The 26,496-nt window shown below is 46.9% G+C and overlaps 3 protein-coding genes across 3 annotated transcripts in view; 1 reads left to right on the forward strand and 2 right to left on the reverse strand.

The window, feature by feature from the left end:
- LOC144106556 (WD repeat-containing protein 46) overlaps nucleotides 1-8,428 on the reverse strand; it is a 45,973-nt gene extending 37,545 nt beyond the window's left edge. The window contains exons 1-2 of the mRNA XM_077639402.1: nucleotides 8,332-8,428; nucleotides 8,191-8,259 (exon numbers count right to left, since the gene is read on the reverse strand). The gene's annotated coding sequence lies outside the window, so the exon portion shown is untranslated. The remainder of the gene's footprint in view (nucleotides 1-8,190; nucleotides 8,260-8,331) is intronic.
- A 130-nt stretch (nucleotides 8,429-8,558) lies between these two features.
- On the forward strand, nucleotides 8,559-14,469 carry LOC144106557 (nuclear envelope integral membrane protein-like). Its single transcript, XM_077639403.1, has one exon. The coding sequence runs from the start codon at nucleotides 8,785-8,787 to the stop codon at nucleotides 9,943-9,945; it is 1,161 nt and encodes a 386-aa protein (XP_077495529.1). The 5' UTR covers nucleotides 8,559-8,784; the 3' UTR covers nucleotides 9,946-14,469.
- The window catches only part of LOC144106555 (OTU domain-containing protein 5-B-like), a 37,007-nt gene continuing 20,924 nt past the window's right edge, over nucleotides 10,414-26,496 (reverse strand). Inside the window, exons 5-7 of the mRNA XM_077639401.1 lie at nucleotides 22,093-22,330; nucleotides 18,825-19,004; nucleotides 10,414-15,094 (exon numbers count right to left, since the gene is read on the reverse strand). Coding sequence (XP_077495527.1) covers nucleotides 14,886-15,094; nucleotides 18,825-19,004; nucleotides 22,093-22,330 — 627 coding nt within the window. The 3' untranslated portion in view covers nucleotides 10,414-14,885. The remainder of the gene's footprint in view (nucleotides 15,095-18,824; nucleotides 19,005-22,092; nucleotides 22,331-26,496) is intronic.

Below are 26,496 nucleotides of genomic sequence, written 5' to 3' on the forward strand. Positions count from 1 at the left end.
TATTTTTTTCCTTTCATTTAGCGATATGCCTAGATACTTAAAATTCTTCATGTGGTCAATCTTAGTGTCTTGTATTTCTAGCGGGTCTCCCCTCTCATCATTATATACCATTATCCCAGACTTTTCTCTACTGAAATGAAGACTTTACTTGTCGCCCTCCTCTACACAGATCTTAACTAGTTCCTGAAACCTATCTAGCTTGTCTGCTAGCAGTACAATGTCGTCCGCATACATCAGTCCGGCCAGCAATTGATTTACCTTCTGGCCTTCCTGCATATAACTCACGTCAACTCCTACCTTACTCTCTTTCAACCTCTTTTCCATTTGACTCATGTATATCAAGAAAAGTAAGGGTGATAGTGGACAGCCCTGTTTTAGCCCACTTTAATTTTAGTTGGTTTCGTAGTTTCTCCCTCCCATGTTACCACCACCTCATTGTCTGAATGTACATGTTGTAGAAAGTCAACCAGATTTCCATTTGAACCATATCCCTTCAACTGGACCCAAAGCTTTTCCCGGTTCACACTGTCATATGTTCTTTTAAAGGGGTTCTGATAAAGTTTCTATATGACTCTCGTGTTACAGGACGCCACTTCACAAACATGCTTCAGCAAGAATTTTTTTTATGCACTTTGTAGCCTGTAGCCAAAATTTGAATTTCAATGTCTTTGCGCCTTTCCCTCTTCTTTCGTCTTTTTTGCACACCAGAAGGTCGGCACTCCTCCACCGGCCCAACCTCTCGGTGTGGAACTTCTTGACCTGCCAAAACTACACTGCTTATTGGCAGCGGCCATGGTATCTGCCTGACGTCTGAAAGATTCTTGGTTTTGGTTCATGGCGGTTTAACGTCCCAAAGCGACTCAGGCTATGAGGGACCTGAAAGAATCTAACCAATAGCTATCTCTCAACCTGTATGCACAGATGCGAGCGACAGAGAGGGGTGTAAGCATGAAAATGTCGTCGGAAAGGGCTTGCCAACTTTCGCACGTGATTGTGGGTTCTCTGCTGCGTGTAGAAGTGTATTACTTGGCTCAGGTGTTCATGACAACAAAATGCAGAGATTGCACAAATTGGTGTGCTCTCCTTGGAAAGTGTTTCACAACCCCTTTAATTTCTAAAAATGCTATCCATAGAGGCCTTCAACTTGCCTCAGCTATCTCTATACACTGAGCTATAACAAATAGATTGTCCCCCAACAGTCTGTCCTTTCGGAAACCGTTCCGCCCATTCTTCCATTCTCATTTTCACCGTCTGCATTGCTAGCCTGTAATAACTTATGCAACTGTAACTGGTCGGTAGGATTTAAGGTTGTTATTGCTTGTCTTACCTTTGCATATTAGTCTCATCCTGCTGAATTTCCATTCTTTTGGTATGTCTCCTCCCCCTATTATTTTTTCAATGATCTGTCGTAATTCTCAATTTGCTTTTTTGGCCTAGTATGTTAACTAATCTCATAGGTATGCCATCTGGTCCTGTCTGTCTGTTCCGATGGGAACCTTGCCTTCTATTCTGTCCCATTCCCCTGCTGTCATCTCCCTAAGCTCTTCCTCCCCACTGCTGTCCTTGCTCGCCCCTAGTCCGCTCGCCACAGGCTCTGCAAATGTCGCTTCGATTGTTTGTCTGATACATTCCCCTGCGCTTCCTCTCCCTCTACTCCTTTCCCCTCCTGTGTGGTCAGAGTGTGTTGGACGCCCTCTGTCCTCTTCCCTTGTAGCCTTATGTGCTCCCAAAACCTCTTTGCAGCATTTCTATCTTTCCTATTTATTTCCACCATCCACTGGACTCCTGCTTTTCCTATTCTGGCTTGAATTAATGCCGCTTCCTCCCTTTTGCTCTCGAGGTATTCATTCCATTTTGAATCCACTTCACCTGGTGTGGCCCCCCTTTTCTTTGCTAATCTGCATTCCCTAGATGCCTCTTGTCAAGCTATGGCTGCCTTCACTTCCCTGACACACCAGCTTTTTGCTTTATGTTTCCCTTCCCTTTTCCCTTTTTGATTTGGCCCTTCTTTAGCTCCCTTTCAAAAACCCCACTAAGGCCTCATATGCTCACTCCCTATTCGGCTGCCTGGATACCCTCTTCAATGTGTTAAGACACTTCCTGTAGCTGTGCATCGGAGAGGTTATGTTTACTTTCCCTCACTTGAGTTTCTATTGCAGATATTGCACTAACAAATGTAATTTTAATTCTTCTGTGGTCGCTCCCAAGGCTTTTCATGCCTGCTTCATCAATTTCCATGCCTCGTAACCTGACGTACAGTTTGTGTGACATTAGGCAATAGTCAATAGTTGAATGAGTTATTTCTTGCCCATGTTATTTTCCCCTAGCACTTTATTTCTGTATTAACCGTTACTAGATCATGGACATTGCAAAATTCTCCTGACATCTTTCCCGTTGCATCTGTAGCTGTGTCAAATTATTCCAAGTGAGCATTCATATAACTCAAGATAATTATTTCCCGATGCAAGCACGACGCCCTGATCTCTTTAGACATACATTCGAAATGCCCTATAATCTCCGCACTCGATCCATTCCCTGTTTTAAGGTACACAAACCCTATTATTGCTTCTAGACTCCCCACTATGCCCTGGAGCCATAGATGCCCCCTGCAGTTCTCTATCACCCTTTCCCAATCTTGCCCCTTTAATGCCCCTAGGCCTCCTCCTTTACGGTCTTTCCCTTTTCTGTTACACCCTATCCAAGTGTAACCTGCAATGTGTACCGGTTCTTTCATGCCTCTCAGGTGAGTTTTGGCAGCCCCATACACCCCAAAATTTTCAAATTATAGTTGTTCTTGCAGTGCCTTTGTCCTGACACACCCCCCCCGTTCACATTTGTTGCTTACCACTTGGCATGCTGGAGTATCCTGCATGCCAGTAAAAAAGCCAGTGTGCCACAGTGCCTCAGTGATTAGGGCGCTCGGCTACTGATCCGGAGTACCCGGGTTTGAACCCAACCCAGTAGCCGCGTTTCAATAGAGGTGGAACGCAAAAGGCGCCCCTGTACTGTGCAATGTCAGTGCACTTTAAAGATCCCCAGGTGGTGAAATTATTCCGGAGCCCTCCACAAGGGCACCTATTTCTTCCTTTCTACTTTCACTCCCTCCTTTATCCCTTCCCTGCCATTTGGATGTTCACTGATATATGTGAGACAATTACTGCAGGTTTCCGTATATCACATGGTTGACACCCATCACATCGCACCTGAGGGACTTCCACATCCGCCTGATTACTGTGTTGGCCCTCATGACCTGGTCCTCGATGTAAGGGTCCAGTCCCCTGACCTCCGGGACTGTGCAGAAAACCACCCCCATCTGTACTTATTTTCCGAAGTGTTTCCCTGTATTCTGCAGCACATTGTTGATGCAAGCGCCAGGGCCAAGTTAATTCAGATATAGGTTCCATGAACATGCAAGATAGCAGGAATAGGCTGAAATGGGAGGAAATAGAAGAACAGTTAAGGCAGGAGGAATTAATAGTATATGGTTTAGCGGAAACACATCTTAGAGACATGGAGCAACCACCCCGTAACCCAGACTACGCATGGGAATATTGCAATAGAACAGAGAGCAACAGAAAGGGGGGTGGAATTGGGGCATTCATTCATAAAAGTACGAATTTCCAAAGGGTTAAACTGGGATGCAAGGAACATTAATGGCTAAAAGGAAAAGTGGCAGGGGAGCAAACACTCCGTGGCTTGGTATACCTGTGGACAGGAGCTAATGCCAAAGAGGAAAACAGGAAAATGATGGAATGTATTGCAAGCGACATTGATGAGCTAGGAGGACAGGGCGAGATAATTATATTAGGCGACATGAACGCACACATAGAAGACCTGGATGGGTACACAGATTCGACAGGAAGCATGTTACTAGATATGTGTGACAGGCATGATTTAGTTGTATGCAACAGTACCAAGAAGTGTGAAGGGCTCATAGCATGGGAGGCAGGGAGTCTGCACTCGACGATAGATTATGCACTAATGTCACAGAGGATGTATAATAGATTAGAGGTAATCGGCATAGATGAACATGGTTCCAGAAGTCTAAGCAGTGACCACAAACGTATCAAGTTGAGTTTCAGTGAGAAACCAATGTTGGACTGAAGCAGGATGAACAATCAGAGGGGAATTTGTACTCAGAAAAGCAATTGGAAGCAGTAGCCAAACAAAATGAGGAAGTAATTTTTGAGGATATTGAAACAGACTGGACTTATACCAAATTAACTCAATTACTTGAGCTAGAGCTAGCTAAGGTGTGAGTCAAGCCATAAGGGAAAAGACACAAACCCAAGAGTTGGTGGGATGAGGAGGTCAAGAGGGCAATAGAAAACCGCAAGGAAGCATCCAGGGAACACAGATATTCCAAGAAGAGGGGGGGCGAACCAGAAACTGAAGTAGACAGAAAATGGGATACCTTCATAAAGTGTAGAAGGGAAGCATCCTGTTTGATTATTGAGAAAATTAGAAGAAAGGGTGCCCAATGGATGTCAAAAGTAAATAAAAAGGATAGAAAAGCAGCTCAGAAGTTCTGTAAACATCACCATATAAGTGATGCCGGCCATGAAATAACGTTCCAGTGGCTTCCAAGTCACTGCGGGATTATCGGCAATGAACGGGCGGATCACGCTGCCCGCTCGGCCCATACTGAGGAGCGCCACGTCCCAATTCCTCTTTCTAGAACTGACACGGCACGGAAGCTCCGCCTACTTGCTCGGCAGTGCACCGAATCGCAATGGAATGAGCCACATTTAAGAAATACGCGACTGTACTCACTTGATCCAACATTAAGTCTTCGAGCGCCATCACAGCTTCGCCGTAGAGACGCCACGCTTTTATATCGACTTTGGTTGGGTGTTGCCTTTACTAAAGCCTATGCCTTCCGCATAGGGATGACTGACACCCCAACCTGTGATCACTGCGGCCATGAAGAATCAATTGGCCATATATTGTGCTCCTGCCCGCAGTACAGTCCACAGAGGGCATGCCTTAGCCACGAACTTGACCAACTGGACGACCAACCGCTATCCAAACAAAGAATTCTGCAACATCGCAAGGACCTACCGTCACAGAACAAGGCCGTACAAGCGCTTTTGCGCTTCTTACAATCTACCGGGCTGTGTGAAAGACTTCAACTGGAACGCCTTGTGTGTGTGTGCCTCCATGTGTGCATGTTCCTTTTTTTTCTTTTTTTTTTTGCGTTTTCCTCTCTGTCATCTTTCTAACCCCTATCCCCCATCCCCAGTGTAGGGTAGCAAACCGGAGACTCACATCTGGTTAACCTCCCTGCGTTTCCTTCATTCTCTCTCTCTCTCTCTCCCTCTAAATGCAATGAGTAATAAGACTAGGCTAGAGCAAAGGTTTATTGTTACAGATCAGGGTATTCGACTAGAAGGGGATGAAGCAATGAAACGCATAGGAACAAGGATGACAGAAAAATTTAAAGAAAGAAATGTTGCACATAATTTATCGAAGGAAGATGTGATGTTATTGATCACCGGAGGGCTCCACCGCGTCGGCAAATAAAATGGCACGCATGACTGGGCTAGTCAGTGCGTGGTATGCCCTTCACTGGCGTGTTGTCCTTCACTCGTGGCCGGGAAATGTTTTCAGCCCGGATTAAAACAGAGGATAGACCGGTTACTGCAATAGCTTCACTTCAGCAAAGAGAGTGGGAAAGGGCAGAGAAGAAGGTTCCTAGTGGTACATCAACAGGACTAGATGGTATTCCGATAATATTAATAAAGAAGCTAGGACCAAAATTTAAGCAAACATTAATAGAGGTAGTGAACAAAATGATAGTGGATGGCAAACCCCCGATGAATGGCGATTAAGTAGAATGAACATGATATATAAGGGAAAGGGGGACAAAACAGACATAAGCAACTACTGTCACATAACAGTGAAGTCTCTGGTTTACAGGGTAGTGAGGCAGATTATAAATGACAGGATACAAGCTTGGGTGGAGAACGAGGGGGTGCTAGGGGAGCTACAAAGTGAGTTCCGGAAACTGAGGAGGTTGGAGGACAATCTATTTTCATTGACGCAGTGTATAGAGATTGCTGGAAAGGAATACAGGCCTCTATGGCTAGCATTTCTGGATATTAGGGGAGCCTACGACAACGTTATTAAAGAGTATCTGTGGGACATACTGGGCACATTGGATGTGGAAGATGGTGTAATTAATCATTCAAAAGGTATATATAAAGGTAACAGAGTGCTTATAACATCTGAAAAAAATGTATCAGAGCCTGTAGACATACAGCGGGGGCTTAGGCAACAATGTCCTCTGTCTCCTTCGTTATTCATGTTGCACCTGCAAAGGTTGGAGACCAAACTAGAGAAGATCAAACTAGTCTTCAACCCTTCTTTTTTCAAGCAAGGAGAATGGATTAAACAGTCATTACCAGGACTAATGTATGCAGATGACATAGTGCTAATGGCTGAAAACAAGGAAGATTTGCAGAAGTTGATAGACATTTGTGGTACAGAGGGAGATAGATTAGGTTTCAAGTTTAGTAAGGAAAAATCTGCAGTCATGATGTTTAATGACGAGGGCGGTGAGCATAGAATACAGGAGTTCACGCTAGAAGTATGGATGAGTACAAGTATCTTGGGGTGTGGATAAATAACTGTGCTGAGTATCTGACAGAACATGAAAAATATGTAATGAATAAAGCTAGTAGGAATGCAGCTGTCATGAAAAATAGGGCACTGTGGAATTACAATTAGTATGAAGTGGTAAGAGGGATCTGGAAAGGGGTGATGGTTTCTAGCCTGACTTTCGGTAATGCGGTCCTGTGCATGAGGTCCTGTGTTCACGCAAGGTTAGAAATCAAACAAGGCGCCGTAGGGAGGCTAGCCTCGGGACCACATGGCAATACACAAAGTCAGGGGGTACAGGGTGATATGGGATGGGAGTCATTCGAGAGCAGAGAGGCTAGCAGTAAGATAGCATTTGAGGAACGATTGAGAAAGATGGAGGAAAAGCAGTGGGCTAGGAAAGTTTTCAGATACCTGTACATAAGGAATGTTGACACGAAATGGAGAAAGCGAACTAGAAAATTGAAAAGCAAATATCTGGACAGGAGTAGGGGGGCAAATCAGCAATTATTGGTTAAGAAAAAGGTTAAAGAAACAGAGAGAGCTTTGTGGAAATCAGGGATGCTTAGGAAATCAGCACTGGGAACATACAGGATCTTTAAGCAGGAAATTGCCAAAGAAAATATCTATGATAATTTAGGGGAAGCTCTTTGTTGTTTGAGGCCAGGACTGGAGTTTTGCGGACTAAAGACATATATAGTCAGGTACCACGAGATAAGACACGTGCGTTGCATGCAGAGAGGAGGAGGAAACGGCTGAACACTTGATACTTTTCTGTAAAGGGCTTCACCCTACAGTGGAAGGCAGCGGGGCTGATTTATCCAAAGCATTCGGGTTTAAGGACAGTGAAGGAAAAGTAGATTTTAAGCGGGTAGAAGTAACCAAGGGAAGGTTATCTGATTGGTGGCTAAAATTAAGACAAGAGTAAAGTTTCACAAGTCATGGCAAGGTGGCTTGAACCACCGCCCGATTTAAAGGTTCAGCCTTATCCATCCAACCAGCCACCCCGAAGTGTGGTACGTCGCCAAATGCAGAACCAATTATGGACATCAGATGCTAAAATTTGTACTTCCCACACTTCTAAATCACGTATTAAAAGAAACTAACATTGACATATCTGGTATATCACCAAAAAGACTGCGTGAAATGCTTATATAATGATGCCATACACTGATTTTTTTTTTTTCCTTGTGCTTTCCTCTTCGTATGATGTTGCTTAACTCGTGTATGTGTTTTGTCCAAGTGTACTTCCTTAGCCGCACGCTTCTATGCTGCCCGTGTGGTAGGGGCTCATGGCTCCTCGAGCTGTTTCTCACAGCTTTTACCTGCCCTCCTCGTAACCTTTTTTTGTTGCAGAATAAATTAGATTTGATTTGATAATGCCATGTCCGCTCCGTCCGTAAAATGGTAGCGACTATTGACCTGTAAAAGTGCCTTCAGCACGAGGCAACTGGCAAAACCTTAAATGTCGTACCGTTGGTACCAATTGCATTTCAATTTCGAACTTCCGCACAGCTACATCTAGTTCACTGTACAGCTGCACACACACTGCGTTCACAAACGTTCAAGCCTTATGTTTTTTACGCATACCTTTTCCAAAGGTGCCGGGTCAGAATAGTACACTGCACGTCACCAAGCGGTCGGAACACCTTGGGAACACTGCAGACCGGGAAATGACACACGTTTATAACGAAGGAAGGAAGGAAGGCCTCAGACGTTGCTGGCACATACCCACTACGGGGGAGTGGCCAAGACACAGGCGGTTAAACAACAGTTCGCACGTGCACGCGTCGCTCACGTCCACTTCGCGCCGGCTGCACCTTCCACGAGCAACATTTCAAATTGGATTGGATTGGATTTTGGGGCTTAATTCTTTGACGATGTCGATAGGAGTTTGTGGAGTTTCTGTAAAAGTTTCTGTTGCCTCTGGCCACTCTGGCGCCGCTTCCTTTTGAAAATGGTCTGGGAGAGGCGGGAAAGGAGACTATCAAAAAATTATCAGTCCCTCGATAGCGTGTCTGTTGCGCGTGGGCTGCTGCATTACTGGATGTTGCGTTGTTTGCTCAGCTGAGGATTTTATGGAATATTGTGTTGCAGTGCGCACCCTCCAAAGCTCGCGGTCGCACACTTCGCTTGTCGCTGGCGCGCATTTTGTGCTCGTTGGGCTAGTCGAGCAAACGCAACATGTGCCCAGCTCGTGCCGCCTTTACTGTGACAGTATTGTTCAGCGCATTAGGCGGTGCTGTCGGTTCGAGCGTACTCCTACAAGAACACAGCGTTTATTCGTCGCCGAAGAAGCCGGAATACGTCGACACTATCGACGTCTACTGCTGGGAGCCGCCACACGACGTCGACATCTTTAGGGCGGCCTCAATCGTGTTCTCCGTCGTTCCCGGAGACCTGTCAGTGTTCACTGGTGTGGACGCCCAGGAGGTGCAGCAGCAGCATGTCGACAGCATTTTGCGGTCCCCCTTCCTGACTTCCAAGTCGCTGCGCGAGGTCAGCCTGAATCGGCGCGACGCCCGCTGCGTCGGCGTCGCCTCCCGGGAGGCCTACGAGTTTGTCTTCCAGCGCGACGTTAGCCGTCGGCGTCTCGTCCAGTTTTGCCTCGGCGTCGCGGTCTTCTTCCTAGCGCCCGCTGCGTGTCGCAACGCGGCCGTCTTCTACGCCTGCGGCACTGGCCTGGGCGTGCTCGCGTTCCTGCTCATCGCGGTGTTCCTCGCCAGTCGCCTGCTGCCACGCCGGGCCGCCGGCTACGCGGTGCTCGCGTTCGGCTGGACCGTGGTCCTCTCCTGGCTCGACTCCCTCTGGTCGAACGCGCACGACGTCCTGGCCAACTACCTGCACCTGGTCGTCGGCTACGCGGTCGCCTCGGCCCTGGTCAGTTTCGCCGTGTGCTACCGCTTCGGACCGCCCAGCAATCCGCGCACCCTCGACTTGATCCAGTGGTCGCTGCAGCTCGCCGCCGCGGCCTGCGTCTACTTCTCGTCCGACCGACGGGACGTGACGGCGGCCGTGGTGGTGCTGATGCTGACGCTGTACTTGCTGCCCAAGTTGTGCTCGAAGAGGCGGTCGGCGTCGCGCGGCGCGCCCGCCGCAGATCTTCCGCGGACTTCGAGCTGTAGTTGGTGCAGCGACGATGGCACGTGGACGATCATGACGAAGGTGAGGGCGCCTCAGGCCAAGAAGATCTCCATGTACATCCATGCCGATGATCCGCAGAACGGCGGACGGCCGTCCGGACAGTGGCTGACGGTCACGGAGAGCGGAATGTGCGACGACAGCAGTGAAGAACCGGCCTCTTTCCGCTCTGATCAGCTGGACGATTCTGAAAGCATTGAGTGAATGCGGCTGGCTCGCTGAGCGTATGACAACCCACCTCGTTGAGTTTGTGCAGCTGCTCGAAGGCACATGCTGGTTCTGCCAAAGTTTGGCAGACGCTGCCGGAAGTCAATGCATAGTGTATGATTGAAGACCTGTCCCCATCGATGCACCAGTATGAGAAAGCTATTTCCTTCAGCAGCGATTGTTTCGACATTTTTGTCTTTCAAGCATGTGAACGTCTTTCTCCTGTGATACCAGGGCCTTCGACAAATCCTCTCATACTACACATTTGTGCACTGCTGGCAGTAAATTATTTCATTGTGTGCGCTTACTGGTCAATGGGGTAAATGTGACATGTTTTGTTTCATGCCGAGTACGAGTGCAGGCAAGACAAAAGAACCTATATGTTGAGTGCAAGTGCAAACCACAACTGCCGATGCTGGCAGCTATTTCAGCTCCCATCAGCCGCGAGGAGGATGCCGTGACAAGTATCACACATCTCAGTCCTTTATTGATCACTCACTCCAAACGCAGTGCAAACAGCCAAGAAAATGAAATACATTAGACACACAAACTTGTCTGTTGGGAATGGGTACCAAAGACTAAAATGTTACTCAAAAGAGGTTATCAAAAATGTTTCAGCAGCGACTGTACCCACTACACTGGAAGGGGCAGCCTTTCAGAGAACCTCTCAGAGGTGCCCACTTTACAAAGAATGGCACATTCATTCCTTGCCAGCGTTTTGGAGAACAATGGTTTTGGCCAAAACTTGCATAAATCTGGCAGCCTCATCTGCCCTCAACATAATGAATTTTTTTTTTTTTGCAACTCAAGCTCTATCAACCAGCATTCTGTGCCTTTCATGCGACTTTCTCAACTGAAAATGTCAAATGACCAACAAAATAGAAACTGCACTGACATGCACATCAACATCTACAGGAATGCAAAAACTGTGCATATATAATATACATATATCACTCTTCAGCGGCGGGTCACCATAGGCACACTAAAAATTGCCAGTCATTTTACTTGTGCAGCAACATAATCCAAGAGTGCACAAAAACAAAACTAAAGTGAACCTCTCGCCTCCATAAGAGTTAAACACAACATGCCTAATTATGCAACACATTAAAAATATATAAAATGGGAAAACAAAGGAGTCATTTAGACAGTCTTGTAGTCGGGTCAAATTCGAACTTGCCGCCATCAAGACCTACACTACTCATCAACCTTCACTCGTGCAGAATACGGCAGCGGAGCATGTTAGTGAAAACACCATCAAATGTAATCCCAGTTAAAAGCAGTGGGATCTTTACTGCTAGCTATTTTTTTAGGAATCCCTGTACGTTCAACTCCAGCTGTAAATTTTACGTAACCGTATTTCCAAATTCTTCTGTATCTACTTATTAACTGTGCCTTCATCACCAAGAATGCCGCAAGACCTGCATTCGTCCCAACGCATCAGAAGTCTCGAGGAAATCAGTCCAGCTGTGAATACATTTTGTTGCTTTCGGAAATGGCTCTGGGTAAGGCAGCACTAGACCTTAAAAATGAGTTTAAGCCAACAATTATGCACATTACGGTTGACGCGAGTCACGAAAGGCTATTGCACGCAACTCTGAATCGGAACAAAAAAAAACAACTTTGCAAGGGCTCTGAATGCTGCCCTACCAAAATTTTGATAAACATACAGCCACAACACGCAATAAAAACAATGTTGGCATAGTTACCTCGCAAGCATTTATGCATCCTGGTGCGAACACCATCGCACGTTTTCAAAGCAAGCCAAGCCTGTCGGCGACCGTCAAATGAGGACCAGCTTCCTCGGGAACGGTAGCTGGCCCTACGAGACATCTCAGCTGCTCAATGCAATAAATAAGACTGACAACTATTGTTCTTGTGTGCATAAATTTCCGAGTGCACGTTAGTAATGACGATTCAAGAGATGCGCACGCCTCCATCAGAAAAGCTGGATGTGTCAAATGAACATCTTCACAAGCTTGATGCGACCAGTTTGCTCGCAATTACACCACTGCTTCCAGTGGGGGAACATTAGCCATGCACCGGCAAGGTTACACTGTTAGAGCTACAATGCGCTCTCAAACCAATCTACCAACCTCAACACTAAGAGAGTGGTTACTTTTCCGAACTGAAGTTTTAACTATCTGCACACTCTTTGAAGGTTCCCAGGTCACACAAAGTGCAGATGAGCTACCCATCTGTTTTTAAACTTGTCATCGGTGTAATAGGACATTCTGTCTTCATTTTTTGTGCTGGTTCAAAGTGTCGGACATGAATCACCAACTTGCCCAACCTTCTGCATTTAAGCTTAATTATTCAACTTGGACAATCTTGTAAGAAAACTTACCAAAATGTGTGGCACCAAATAAGGTGGCACAAATATTAACTTCCCGAGACATATGAAACTCCAGCCTAAATGAATAAAAAAAAAGTTCTGCTCGAGGCAGTGTGTACTTTAATGCCACCAAACAAATCCCAGCAAGAACAGCAGCAAGACCTGGTTTAACGCACAATCTTGCGCAACGCCGATAATAAATGGTGGAACAGCTGAGGGATTTGAAACTGAGGTGTCGGCACAATGTGAATTGAGCTTCGGGCTAATTTACAACTCGTAATGGCATTGCAGAATACACACACTTAGCACCAGTCGGCACTTAACCATATTCTTCGTTCCGCTATCATGTTTGGATAGGCATTGAGCAACACTAGCTTCAGTTCTCAATCAACGCAAAGAGCAGATTCCCACCTTACAACAGTTACCAGTCATGTTATGAGGAAAAATGTGGGTAAAGTAAAATGACCTTCATTCACTGCATGTGCACCTCCTCCCATGTACAGGCACCAGCACAAATGCAAGCACACATATGGTGTAGTAAAACGGAATAGAAAGCAAAGTTTTTGCTGAATCGCTCGCCAAACACAAACACACCTGTATGGGAGTAAAAACGGAGTGAGCTGCCCTCTAGTGCACTTTATAAAAGGGGTGTGCACTAGACAACAGCTCACTCTTTTTACTCCTTTCTGCTTAGAGTGCAGAGGCACAGAACATTAACCGTGCAAAACAAGTCGAACAAGCGACGACAAAAGGTTGGCCACTGTGCATAGATCATGCCGCCCAAACCGACTGCACCCAAGAGTTAGCTTGCACAAGTCGCTTCATCAAACCAGCACTGCTAATGGCTGCTTTCCGTGACACACTCTGTCTGCATAAGAAATCTAGCAATGCGCAGCAACAGCTTCTCGCTTTCTCGCATTCTATTGCCACCTTGCATTTTCTACCTACTACCTCCCAGCTTATTTGCTTGCGATGTGTAATCTACAGCAGTAAACATGGTAGAACACAGGATCCAACACATCAATGAGTTTTTGCAGTACATGTACCAGGTGTGTGTAGTAAGTGTGCAGATGACCATCCCACTACAGCTTGCAGCATTTTCCTGTTTCATGCTTTGTTTTCATGCTTGATCTTGCACACTGTCTAAGTGGAGTAAGCTCGCAAAAGGCTCCCAGTCGCACTCTTGCAGGACAAACCAGTCGGCGTTATTAACAAGGGGACAGTGCTTCTACAAACCTACATGAGAAGCACAACATGCACAAACACCTGGCAAAAATGTTTCCATCCTCAATCCAGAAATTGAAGCCAAGATTTTTTTTTTCTGCAGTCATGTTGATGAAAAGGGGGTTAAGATGAGACATGACGGAGATAACTGTATGAACCATCCTCTCGTCATAATCTTCATGCTTGTGAAAAACGCCCGACCACACATTACATCGCTTCAAACTAATCTGACATCTAATTCTCCTTTCTGCAGCTATACGGACTTGCTCCCCTATTCAACGGCACAGAGCCAATGAAAACTTGCCGCCGGCTGATAAAGGCTGCCTAAATACTGGCACCACACGTTAACCTTGTCTCATTTGGTCCAGATCTCTTTCAAACATCCATGAAACTAATGTCGAGCAGCATTTCCTCGTAACCACTCCAGGAAACCGCTAAACAACTCTGCTGCACAGACTTGCCAAGCAGCCACTACAACATCCCACTGTCTATCTTTCCATCGGCTCCATTTTCCCGCTCCAAAACACTTGGGCCCAGCAAGGCACGCCATAGCAGAACACCAAGCCATTCAACCGAAGGCATAAATAGTGCAGTTTATTCTGTAACCTCAAGCCAGTTCTTGCATCAGTCATAACATTTGGCGCTCAAAACTCAAGACCATCTCTTTCACCATTGCATATACTCTTCACTCACTCTCTCACTACCACGAGCAACCCTGTACAATTCCTCTCGCTGATGCCAGGCATGACTGAGTAGCTATCCACTTAGCACCACCACTTCTGCACAAACAAAAGAAAAGGAAAAAAACACCACCACACTTCCAATTTTGCACATTTTTTTCCGAATCAAAGAACCACATAGTCACAGTACAAGCCTAATTTCTTCGGCGCACTTTCCAAATGAGGGGGCTTGGGGCACAAGTGCAATTGCGCACAGATTGATCAAACGAAACCTAGAGAGAGAGAGAGAGAAAAAAAAAAAAAGAGTTCCTGGAAAATGAACCGTTGCCTCTCCCCGATCCTGCACCTGCCACACCTCTCAGGATTGTCTCTTCCTTTGCACAGAGTTTGTCTGCGGCCACAGAGGAGGCCGCCATCTCCCGTGATGCATCCGAAGCACAGAGAAGAAGACACTGGCTGAAGCACACACAGTGGACAGGTTTGACACTGCGGCCGTTTATTCCGCCACTTGCTAGGGCACGGCGGCATGACCAAAACCAGCAGTAGCAGCAGGAGGCAAGCGCGGAGAGCGGAGATGACAGCGACAAGTCCGCTGTTGACCGGGCAGTAATAATGGCGCGTGGATTCCCTCTCACAGAGCACCACAACACTCGGCAATGCCAGTCTTCTCGTGGGAGGGGGTTCGGCCTGGCCGCTGGCTGTTAGCTCGACACCGAAGCTGCGTTGGCGGAGGAAGAAGAGCAGCCGGCCGGCACAGACGCAGCATCAGAGTTGCCATCCCTCGCCGGGGAGCATGCGCCAGGTGCGGATGCATTAGTTGAAGACGCTCGCTTGAGTGAGTCCAGATACTCCTGCTGGGACTGGGCTAGCACCCGGGCAATGATGTCCGTGTCCTCCCAGTCCGTCAGGCCTGGGCACAGAGCAGTTTCCCCATTACTGGAGCAAAGTTCCAAAGTCGGAACATCCGTGCGGTTCAATTTCAGCATATACAACATGTTTCGTGCGGCATTCTGTAAGTATGGTGTGTCGTTATGCAATCACTTACAGGTACACAAAACCCAGACATGCAAAATAACGGTGCACATCAAACAGTCGAAACACCCCCCTTCAAAATCCCTCGCAAAAGTTAGTGCTTGCATTTATCAAACTCCCGCTCAGCAAGACATTAAAAAAATCGAATGGCACCACGCCACGTCCCCGAAAGTGCTGCAGATGCAATATCTGCGCCGACTTTGACAAAAGGCCTTTGGTCTACTGTGCCCGTTTCCCATGCACCACTGCTGCAGTGAGGGAAGCAAAGCAATGCTTGTCAGTCGGGAAGCCAGCCCAGCTGACCTAGGGATAATGGCAGCTACCACTAGAATGGCTGCATCATACTCCTAGTTTAACTCATATCGCTTCAACCGCATGAGTGCAGCACAACCTGGGTTTCTGGAAAGAATTGGGAATAACTCGCGCGGAAGGTCGCATGCAAAAAAAGATTTTTTTTTGCCTCTCAAGACAACTGCAAATCTAGAGCAAGTAAAAATTTTCGTTTGTGATAAATTTGGAAGCAGTCGCAGTCAGGTGTGAAGTGCAAGGCAGCACTTGTCACACTCCTGACGACTTTCACTGTTTTTCTCCTGGGCTTTCAAACTAAACATCTGCGTAACGCTTTCTACTATGCCATCATTCAGAGGTATTTGATGATCAAATTGGTACCACTGACTAGTAACTAGACACATTTTGGATGAAGCTACAGCTGGTTTCCGGTGCTTAATTGGGCAGGACCGTCATTAGAACGATCTTCTCGACAAGATAAACTTTCCTCTCGTTGTAGCATATTCCTTTTCAGTCGCTTTTCGGTAGAATTTGTAGCTGATGTAAACAGCAGAACACACCACACTGACGATTCTTTCCTTGCAAGCTTTCAGAATTCCAAGCTGGAACTCAAGCTGTGCCTGAAGTGCCAGGCTCATAGTTCGAGTGCTAATCCTCAGGTTGTGGATCAAGTCAAACTCACTGCTTTCAATACCATCCAAAAGTTTAGGGAATTTCCAGTCTGCATCCGCACAGTTGTCAAAAAGCAACGCATGAATTTCAGCACCCCCGAAACTTCAGTCCTTCCACGTGAACCGACGTGAAAACTAGCATCCCAAAATTAGCAGCCAAGCACGTGGTGAACATTTGTTAATGCTTATTTAAAGTGAGGACGGCAAGCCACCGTCTTCAAAAGAGAATGAGCGAAGGTTCACTGCCACTAAAATGCAATGAACCCTGTTCTTTTCAGGTGGACACAGGGGCGCAACAAAAACACACGGACATAGAAGTAGACAGGGACGAGCGCTTACTATCAACAGGCTTTATTTGACGTAGACCGTTAATATACTTTCGCCTACCCAAGCGCCACTGTGCGAATCACAAGCACGTGGGTAACAGAAAACACCAAAAGAAATCGAAAAGAGGCGATTACAGAAATTTATCTAAGAAAACCGTTTCAGATCGGCGAAGCATTACAGACGAATCACTGATGCAGTTATCTCCTTTTTTTCTGATGTAATAGGCTTCCACCAGTTCCCGTTCAATCTGATCGCGGCTTCTCAACAATACTCTACAGTCAGATAATCGGGGAAAACAGGCGACCTTAGTCGTCTTAGTGCATTCTTGGCAATGGTCCGGGAGATGGGAGCCTGTCTTCTTTAAAGAATTTTTGTGCTCCAGAAGGCGCTGGTTGAGGCAGCGTCCAGTTTGCCCAACGTAAACCTTCCCGCAAGTGAGCGGGAACTCATACACAACTCCTTTTTTGCAGGTTACGTGGGGCTTACGGTGTTTTACGCCACACTCTTGCCATTTTTCTTTTCTTCTTATGCGTTCTGTTCCGGCTGTAGCCACCTTATCCCTGAGAGCGTCCTGATCTTATCCACCCATCTGATTTCTTGCCGCTCCCTGCTATGCTTGCCTTCTCTTGGAATCCACTCCACTGCCCTCGACAACCACCGGTTATTTGGCCTTCGCATTACACACTCTCCCCATGCCCATTTTTTTCTTCTTGAATTTAACTGGGATGCCATTAACTCACGTCTATTCCCTGGCTTGTTCTGCTCTATTCTTGCCTCTTATGTTACATCTTTCATCTTACTTTCCATAGCTTTCTCTATTGTCCTCAATATAAGCTCAACCCTTTTCCTTAGCCTCCACATTTCTGACCCAAAGGTGAGTACTGGTAAGAAACAGCTGTTATACACTTTCCTCTTAAATGATACTGGTGAAGTGTCATTCATGGTCCGATAGTACCTGCCAAATGCACTCCACCCATTCTTAATCTCCGTGTTATCGCATGGTGCGTATCTGTGGTCTCAGCCTGCCCTATGTAGACGTATTCTCTTACCGCTTCCAAAACTTTACTGCCTATTGTAATCGGCTGTTCCCTTCCAAGACTACTGAACATCACACAAGTTTTCTTCATATTAATTCTTAGAGCCACCTTTCTGCTTTGCCTGTTGAAGTCTTCAGTCATGCTCTACAATTCATCCCCCAAGTTACTTAGCAAGGCAATGCCATCAATAAATTAGAGATTACTATGGTTTAGGTTTATGGGTCTTAACGTCCCAAAGCGACTCAAGCTATGAGGGACACCGTAGTGAAGGGCTCCGGCTAATTTCAATCACCTGGGGTTCTTTTAACGTGCACTGACATTGCATAGTACACGGACTACTCATCAACCTTATTGATCCGCTAATCTATCCAATCCTGTTCTCTGAATGTCTCTATAGAACAAGTGGGGAATAGTAGTGGAGAGACTGTCTCCATGCCTAACACACTTCCTTACAGGAATTTCATTGCTTTCTTAAACTCCCGTTATGCAGTGCCCACATGATCACTGAAGTTTCGACTGAGTCAAATGCTTTTTCATAATTTATGAATGGCTGATTATATGCCGAGCATTTTGCTATCGTACGACTGTTGCCGTGAATAGTTCACTGAACAGTAACCATTTCCAAAAAGTCGGCACCCTTCTTTGGCCGACTCAAGCCTAAGATTGCTGCAAATATATGATTACCTTTATAAATTTGTTGTATGCAAGGTATAGAAATAGGCTTTTTGCCATGTTTCATACATGGGATTATCAATATATTGAACTATTTCGGGATCCCCTTCGAGTTCGGTATATACTGGATTGACTTAGGTTCATGTCTGTCTTCCCAGAGATCTACGAATTCCCTGACAATAACAGCCTCCCAATTTACCAATGATTGTCACAACGACCCCCCCCCCCCCCCCCCCCCCCAAAAAAAAAAACAAGTGGAGAGCCCTGCAGTCTGCTGCATTGAAGAAATATGAAAGTGTTTGCATTTGAACATCAGTACACATCCCCAACACACTTTACCATCCTACACAGCACAACGCATTCATTTCATGCCCCTCTAACATGTCTGAACCAAAGACCCTTCGTGGCGTATACGTTGCGTGCCCGCCTGGCACACAAAGGGCCTGGGTTCGTATCGCAATGCCGGCGAATTTTTTTTCGAATGGTCATTTTCGTGCGGACACACTAAAATGATAGGTCCTGTACACGCCACTCATGAGACAAGAAATGCTTTCGCATTAAAATGGATGCACTGTCATGAAAGAGGCACCCTCTCATGAGTGCTGCTGCTCACCAAACATGGACGGGGGCAGGTGGTTGAGGAAGGAGGCGGTCTCAACCAGGGAGAAGCCTTCTTCCTGGGATGGCGGGTTCGAGAGACCGGAAGGTTGTGGCTGCGGCTGCTGCTGCTGCGCATTATCTTCGCTGTCCGGGACCACCGACAGGCCAGAGCTGCCAGCCTTGGGGCTGAAGCCTGCATGGGGAGCCGCCATGTCAGCGCATGCCAGTGGCCGACTCTTCCAACTTTCCTTTTGCTGGTTAACCTGAACTTTCCACACTAATGCTTTCGCCTCTGATTTGCAGGCTCTCCTGGGCTTGGCACAATGTTATTCACAATGAATGACTAGTCGTAATGCTTGGCGCTGTCGTTTTGCTGCTCGGTACGGCGAGCATGTCGAACCAACTCTGGGTTTTCACGCTGGCATCTGATATCCTTCCTCGCTAGAATCCTGGAGCTCGGCCCAGGAGCAGGAGATAAAAGCTGGGAGCGTCCTGAACACTGGTTGGTTTATGGTTTATTCGGGTTTAACGTCCCAAAGTGACTCGAGCTATGAGGGACGCCTTAGTGAAAGGTCCCTGAAATTTTGACTACCTGGAGTTCCGATTGGCAAAGTGTGTGGGCACACAGTTTTCGAGATCGAAGGCACACTTTTGCAAGCAAGCAAGGTCCTTAGAGTGCGAACGGCAGAGGGATCTTGGCACTGCATCTCAATTCACGTATCGGTGACATGAGCTCCGCCTGATGTCAATTGCTGACGGGCTACCCATTGTCTTCCTAGTCCCTCACTATCAGCACTGCTTCAGGCTCTTGTTGCCAGATGCTTATTTCCCTCACTTTGTGCCCTAATCACTTCATCGCCAAGGTGGGTGAGGTGCACGAAGCTTCACTTCACCCTGACGCCAGATTCCCGTGTGGGTGCAGTTGCAGTGCTTTCGCACTAAAAGTCGTTAATTCGTATGTAAATCCACTACAGAAAATTCCAATTGTGTGCTGTTCCCAGTTCGTTTGTGTTCGTAGTTGCTCCCTTAGATGAGCAGTAGGTAGCACGAGAGCAAACTTTAACTAGCTCAGGGGCATGCGTGGCACCGGAATACGAAACAAAGCGACCTTTTGCCAGGAGCCAGTTGAGCCGCACGCACGTGTGCAAGGCAAGGTGAAGCATCGTTTTTATAGCGAAAGCTATACTGGCCACGAACTTGCGATTTCGCTGTGGCGGTGCTCTGAGGAGGCAGAGAGGCAGACCTTGAGCCGCTGCCTAGCAACTGCCACAGCTGGGCGGACGCCATGCGCTCACCGCACCATCTGGCATGAAACCCCCCCGCACGCCCACTGAATAAAAAGAAACCTGTGTCGAGGCTGGGAATCAAACCAGGGCCTTTGGCGTTTGAGGCACAAGACGCTGCCACGACTGCTCAAGGTTTAATCATGAATAAAGGTGCATCTAGTGATTGTACAGGTTTCATATATTAACTCTTCCCATCCAGAAGTCACCACGCTTTCGCTACGTATATCCTGGCCTAACAGAGCTAGGCCACAGCAATTTTTTCGCTTGCTTTTGCTCTCTGTTGGATTCAAATTGCTGTACTTAAGAACCCATCATTACATGTTTATTGCTTTGAGTTGCGCGCAAAGCGGGTGGGGGGCATGAGCCAATTTTTATTTGGAGTCAGCTTTTTTTCTGGCTAGCAAGGGCTACCAGTTAGTGGGAGGGGGGTATACTTTTATGCGGCAATATATGGTAATCGCAAAGTTAATCTGACAAAGCTAATGCGTTCCCTGCAACAAATTTTTTGCCTGGACCCTGTTTTTTAGCTGTGCTCAGTCAATTCGAAAACCCGGTTAATTCGAATATTTTTGATGGCCCCGATGACATGAAATCAGAGGTTTTACTGCATTCTAACTACTCCATGCTTTCAAGGCACAGGCTTGTTTCTGCTAATGCTCCCTTCAGCAACCCTGGCACTAAAAGCAAGACAGCTCAGGAGGAGAAACTGCTCATAAGGCAATGCAAAGAGTTGCACAAAGCAAAGCAGCATTACAATGAGAAATTTTTTTACAGAACTGTGGATGGACATAATCTAATCATGATACTAAACCCAAATATATATTTGGTATCACCCCTATTGAAAATTTATCGCACAAGTCAGTTTAATCCAAATCCATGTTTTCAGTGCTAAACTGAAAAAAACCTTAATTATAACTGAAAGGGTGAAGCCCTTCCCAGATGATTCCCTCAAGTGGTACTTGCCGGCTCACATCGCATGTCTGATTACAGTTGTGCTCATCACATATGGTGACCACATAAAGAGTGCAGACTTTCTGAAGGTCACTTTTTATTGCAACCTAAACATTGTGAAATTTGTATCCGGAAATTTGACACTTCACTTTTGTCACAATGGTGCCTTTGCTGTGCAAAGATTAGTGAGAGCTTTAGCAGCGAGCCCTTGAAGCTTCAGTTCCCCCCAAAATCAGAAATAAACTGCACAACTCTGTAGGATATTTTTTATTGCATACAATTTTATTCATATGTGACAATGTGACAAAAAAGTTTTGTCGTGTGAGCAAAATTTTGGAACCAATGAAAACAGGGATACTGCTCAGCAAGTGTTCTACAGATGCAATGCAAGAGCAGGTGCATCTAGGGGAACCTACTGGCAAAGACAGCAGTGAAGGGTGGTGAACCACTGAGCTGCTCAAGACCCTGAGATGGCATTCTAGATCAGTGCGCAAGTGATAAATAGTGCAATTGATAAATCCATCACAGGAAGACATCACGTCGCTTTTGTTGGTCTGACCGAGGCATGCTGCAATCTCTCCTTTTATGATCCTCCATAAAATAATGGGCAGGTTATCTAAAGGGGAGAAGGACAAGTACCGTTGACAACCATCAGTGCCCCGCTCCATTTCCGTGCCTCTATGTTGTACGTGTGTGCCAGACTACCTTTGTTTTTTTACCATGTTTCCATAACCCATGTTCTTTTGAGAATGTTTGTGCAGAGAGTGACAGTGACTTAATGATGTCCTCACATTTGAAAATGAGATGCATGTGTGTTCTCTGCCACCAAGTCCCATGTGCACAGGAACTGCCTATTCGAGAGTAAGTGCTACAGCTCTGAGAGGTCACCAGCCACTTTGGCTTCATTCACATCGACTGACAGAGTGCCTGTTATATCTTCTTTCTTGTGCCCAACACTAGGATCCGGGAGTAAGACCTCAAGCTGGGGGGAGATCAGGCTGCTTGCGTTTCTGTTGCAGTCAGTGTCGGCCAAGCAAAGCTCACCCTTGTTGTCTGTGGCAGCGTGCACGCTGCCACTGTCGCACTGGTGCGGTGGTGACTGCGCCCCAGCACCATGTGGGGGTGTGCGGGGGCTCGCTCGGGACCGTGGCGATGCCCGGCCTCCTCGTGGGGAGGCAGATGCCCCTCCTCCACATGCAGCTGCGCTGTTGGCAGTGTTGTTGCCTGCCCCGTCCACCAAAGGAGAGAGGCTGGAGCTCGACGTGGCAGTGGCCGACCGGGTCTGTGAACAAAAGTGGGGAAGAGAAAGAGGGACTCCTGAGTGGGTGGCGCAGTACTAAGCAATGGGGTGAGACAGGAGGATATTCTGCGTCAGAAATTGCACAGCTTGATGACACACTAGGGCAAATATGAGAGGAAAAAGCAGCCGCTCAGGCCGCCTTCCTAAGATCACCAATACAGGACACATGGTCAGCAAGAGCCAAGGCCACTTATCGACTGGGCATCCGCTTTTGACAGAACTGAGAAGGGTACAAGATGCAACCCTTGCCAGTGTCACACTGCCACGTCAACAGTCACTTGGACCCTCCTGCCAGCGACATTACGAAGAGGAACAAAAACAGTAGTCACAGAGGTCCCTAAATGACAACATGCATTGGGCAGCACCTGCAGATTGTGGGGATTCATGCGAGGCACTGTCCCCTTAGGTTCAGCTTCCTTTTGATGGTGCATCCTCCCTATACTCAGTTTCATACATAGCAGGCAACGCCACCAAAGCTAGTGCACCTGTTTGTGCAAGCCAAGTCCGTGCCCAAAAAGTAGTTCACCCTACAACTAAAGTGAACAGAAGCATATTTCGTTGCAACAGATCTTAAGATATCACTCTCCTGGACTTTGTTTTACCTCTTGCCACATTTTCGTCCTCCAACTCAGACTTCGAGAACTATGAGTGACTTTAGCGGCCTGATACACGGCTAGCAGGGAGAATCACCCTTACTCCATCAGCACCTATAAAAAAGTCCACGCAGTGAAAATTTTATCCAGAGGGTCAAAGTATTGAACGTCTCACAGCTTGGACCGCAATTTTCAGTGCTACCACATTGTTTTATACCGCTCTTTGTTTACAAACCCTCACAGAGGCTTTGAGAAAGACGAATGATACGTGGTGGAGTAATATTGTTTCGTGGATGCACTACTTCCTCAGCACTGCCTGCTATGTATGAAACGGAGTACAGTTGCCCTAACTATTAAGGGCCTGCGCTGCAGCAGCACTAGCACCACAGATGGCGTGACTGTTGCAGGCACAACGGAGACAGGTTTTTCAACTTTGGCCTTGGAAGTCATTGTGTGCGGATGTTTCACAGCCTTACAGGAACATGCCCTACGAGCTCATCCCGTCCAGCCACGGAGTGCCTCCCCTGCTCTAGCAAGGGTGAATAATCGTTTGTAGCCCTGCTGGTGAGCAGGACAAAGTCCACTCCTCAGCATATTTCGTTACTAGCCACCGTTACTCTTGTCTTCTTCCTCTTCTCAACAGCATGGCCTGCGTGGTTGGTTTGCGCACTGTTGCGGTCACGATCACGGGGAAGGGTCAGCAATTTGAACGATCAGGTCAGCCACGAATAAGCAGAAAAACATTTACCCCCACCATCTAAGGATCACAACATGTGACCTAGAACAGACAATAGCAAGTACAACCATAATCCACCAACAGGATAAGCACACAACTGACGGCAGAAGACTCATGAGTAGAGCGAGGCCTTTGTCTAGTCGCCTTCATATCAGAATAGAACTACTACAGAGAATGTTTACTACATTCAAATCAGTGCAAAAGAACGGATTTCTGCTATGTAGAAGATGATGATGAGCGGGCACTGCCGCGGGACGGAGTGCTCGCGCTAGACCAGATGCGGACATGCAAGAGATGATTTTGCTCGGGTCAGAACCACCAGATTAGTGCCACATAGGAGACGACGATAAGCGGGCAGTGCAGTGGGACGGAGTGTTCATGCTAGGCCAGCTGCGAACAACAAACGGAACCGACAACGGACGATTCTGTTTGGGGTCGGTACCCATCGGATTAGTGCTGACGCACTAATACATCACTACTCTCTCTCCCGCAGTTACAGACCATGCCACAGAAGCTGCAAATTCTTCGCATGGATGAAGATTTGGATTGCAAAGAGAGAAAAAGTGACCAAAGCCGAAATCCACAAGGAGCCAGAGGGCCTTCAATCCCGTAATCCGCATGACTACGGCAGTGATGGAAGTGCTGCTGAACTGCTGCGGAATTCAGAAAAGTCAAACTCGTTTATAATGAACAGTATGATTCAATGCAATTTGTTCGATATATGGAATAATTCACTATACCCGAACCCGCTTATAACAAACTTCAGTACCAAATTTGTTACACATACATGAGGATGTGACCAGTAGAGTGAAAACGCGCTGCTGAAAGAAAACTTGTGCTACTCACCATGAATAATGTACTCTGCAAGTAATTTATTGGCAGGAAATGTACGCCTATGTGCAGTAGGCAGTGATTTTTGCCTAAACATTGTATTTAGCTTCATCAAAGAAAACCACATTTTCAACATGCGACATCATTTCAACGAATTCCAGTCCACTTCCCTTGTATTCCCAAGCAGTATTGTCGCAGCACATCGCTAGCAGAAAGGATTTCTTGAAGCATTTGATGAGAACGATCTTCCGGTGGCAGCTTCTCGGTCTCCTCGGTGGCGCCAGAAGCCAGCACACCGGAAACTGTTTCAGAGTCCAATGGGCTCGCTGTCATAGCTATGTCATTGTAAAACGTTAAAGCAACCTCGAAGGCAACTTCTGTTGGCACAGCAAAGCTTTGCAGGGGGCTAGTTAGTTGTGCATACTGAGACTGTGTAGCGCTAAATTCAAGACAAAGGGACAACACCACATAGGAACACCACGAGACACGAGCGCACCACATAGGAACACCACGAGACACGAGCGCTCGTGTCTCGTGGTGTTCCTATGTGGTGTTGTCCCTTCGTCTTGAATTTAGCACTCCTCAGTCTTAGCTGGCACAGCATTTGGAACGTGGGCGAGTTATTCCCACAGCGTGGCAATGTCACTGTCATCTTGCACTGTGCGCGCTCCACTCGCAGCTTCTGCACCCTCATGCACAGTCCAGCATGATGGAAGCAGTTCCGGGCTGCGTCTCCAGACACGCGTCTTAAGCTTGTCATTAACCCATAGTTTCAGTAAAACCCGCACAACCACGCCCTTCCGGTAGATTAGCTAGAGCACACAGAAGATGCCTCGATCATCTGGCTGTAGCACTGCTGTAGTGTTCGGTGGCAGGAAGCTTTTGCCACCACCACTCGAGGCTGGCCAAAGCTGGACTGCAGGAGGAGGCAGTTCTTGCGGCCGCTCATTGCACTCCTCCCGCTACTTCGTCGTCATCATGCAGGATGAAGCACCGGAAAGCAAATGGGCAGCAGCAAAGGCACAGCCTTCTCCCGAAGCCAGTGCTGTAAGTCTAGAGCTGCTCGCACGTATTTGATCACGTGGTATGCGGCTGCCAAATAGGAGTGCTGCTGCAGCGAGGCTGGCCGACGGCGCAGATTTTAGGCTGCTCCCGCTCCTACGTTTCACGGGTTCCACTTAAGTACGGACAGGCAGCGTTGTCCAGAATCTACCTGGAGCCGGCACAGCTGCGCATTGGTGCGCGTTTGGTGACCGATTGCAGGCATATGGTGACCAATGGTGGACGCTCGGCATTCCATTTCATTTCATTTCATTTCATTTATTGATCCCTTAAAGGCCCGAAGGCATTACATAAGGGGGGGCACATTGGTTTCCAATATGCATAATGTGTATAATGCAATATGCAATATGTATAATGTGTAGTTTGTTATAAAAATACATTTTACATGCATGATGCTATAACTACTTCAGAGTTCAATGTATCCGGATCTGAATGCATGATACTTTTTCATGACGCTTGCATGGGTTTCAGTTGACGGTGGCTTGCTACAGTTACAAATATTGTCAGTGTCCTTTTATGCTGAGCAAATGAAAACTCCTTAAAGGGCAATTCCAGGGCTTTTTGACACCCACGCATTCTATTGAAACATCTCTTATGTGCCAAATTTTGCAGTCCGGCGATGTTTTGTTTCGGCACAAATAAATTTTAAAATGTCAAGTTTCGTGGCCTCAATCAAGGCAATATATACGAGCAATCTTGCATGTATGACGTCATCAGTGGCAATGGTCGATGCTCGCTCTGCATTTGCTGAAAGAAAAATTTAGAGCTTCTTTTCAGTCACTGCGAGCGATAACTTCAGACACGAAATAAATGACTAAAGTTGTCACTGGCAGTCACCAGTTTAGCCATTCAACGTGCACATGAAATTGTTTCCCACCTTGTTTCCCACTTTTTTTGGTTTTTCATAAATGATTTGGTCATCATTT

This window comes from Amblyomma americanum, chromosome 10 (genome assembly GCF_052857255.1).
Source record: "Amblyomma americanum isolate KBUSLIRL-KWMA chromosome 10, ASM5285725v1, whole genome shotgun sequence".
NCBI lineage: Eukaryota > Metazoa > Arthropoda > Arachnida > Ixodida > Ixodidae > Amblyomma > Amblyomma americanum.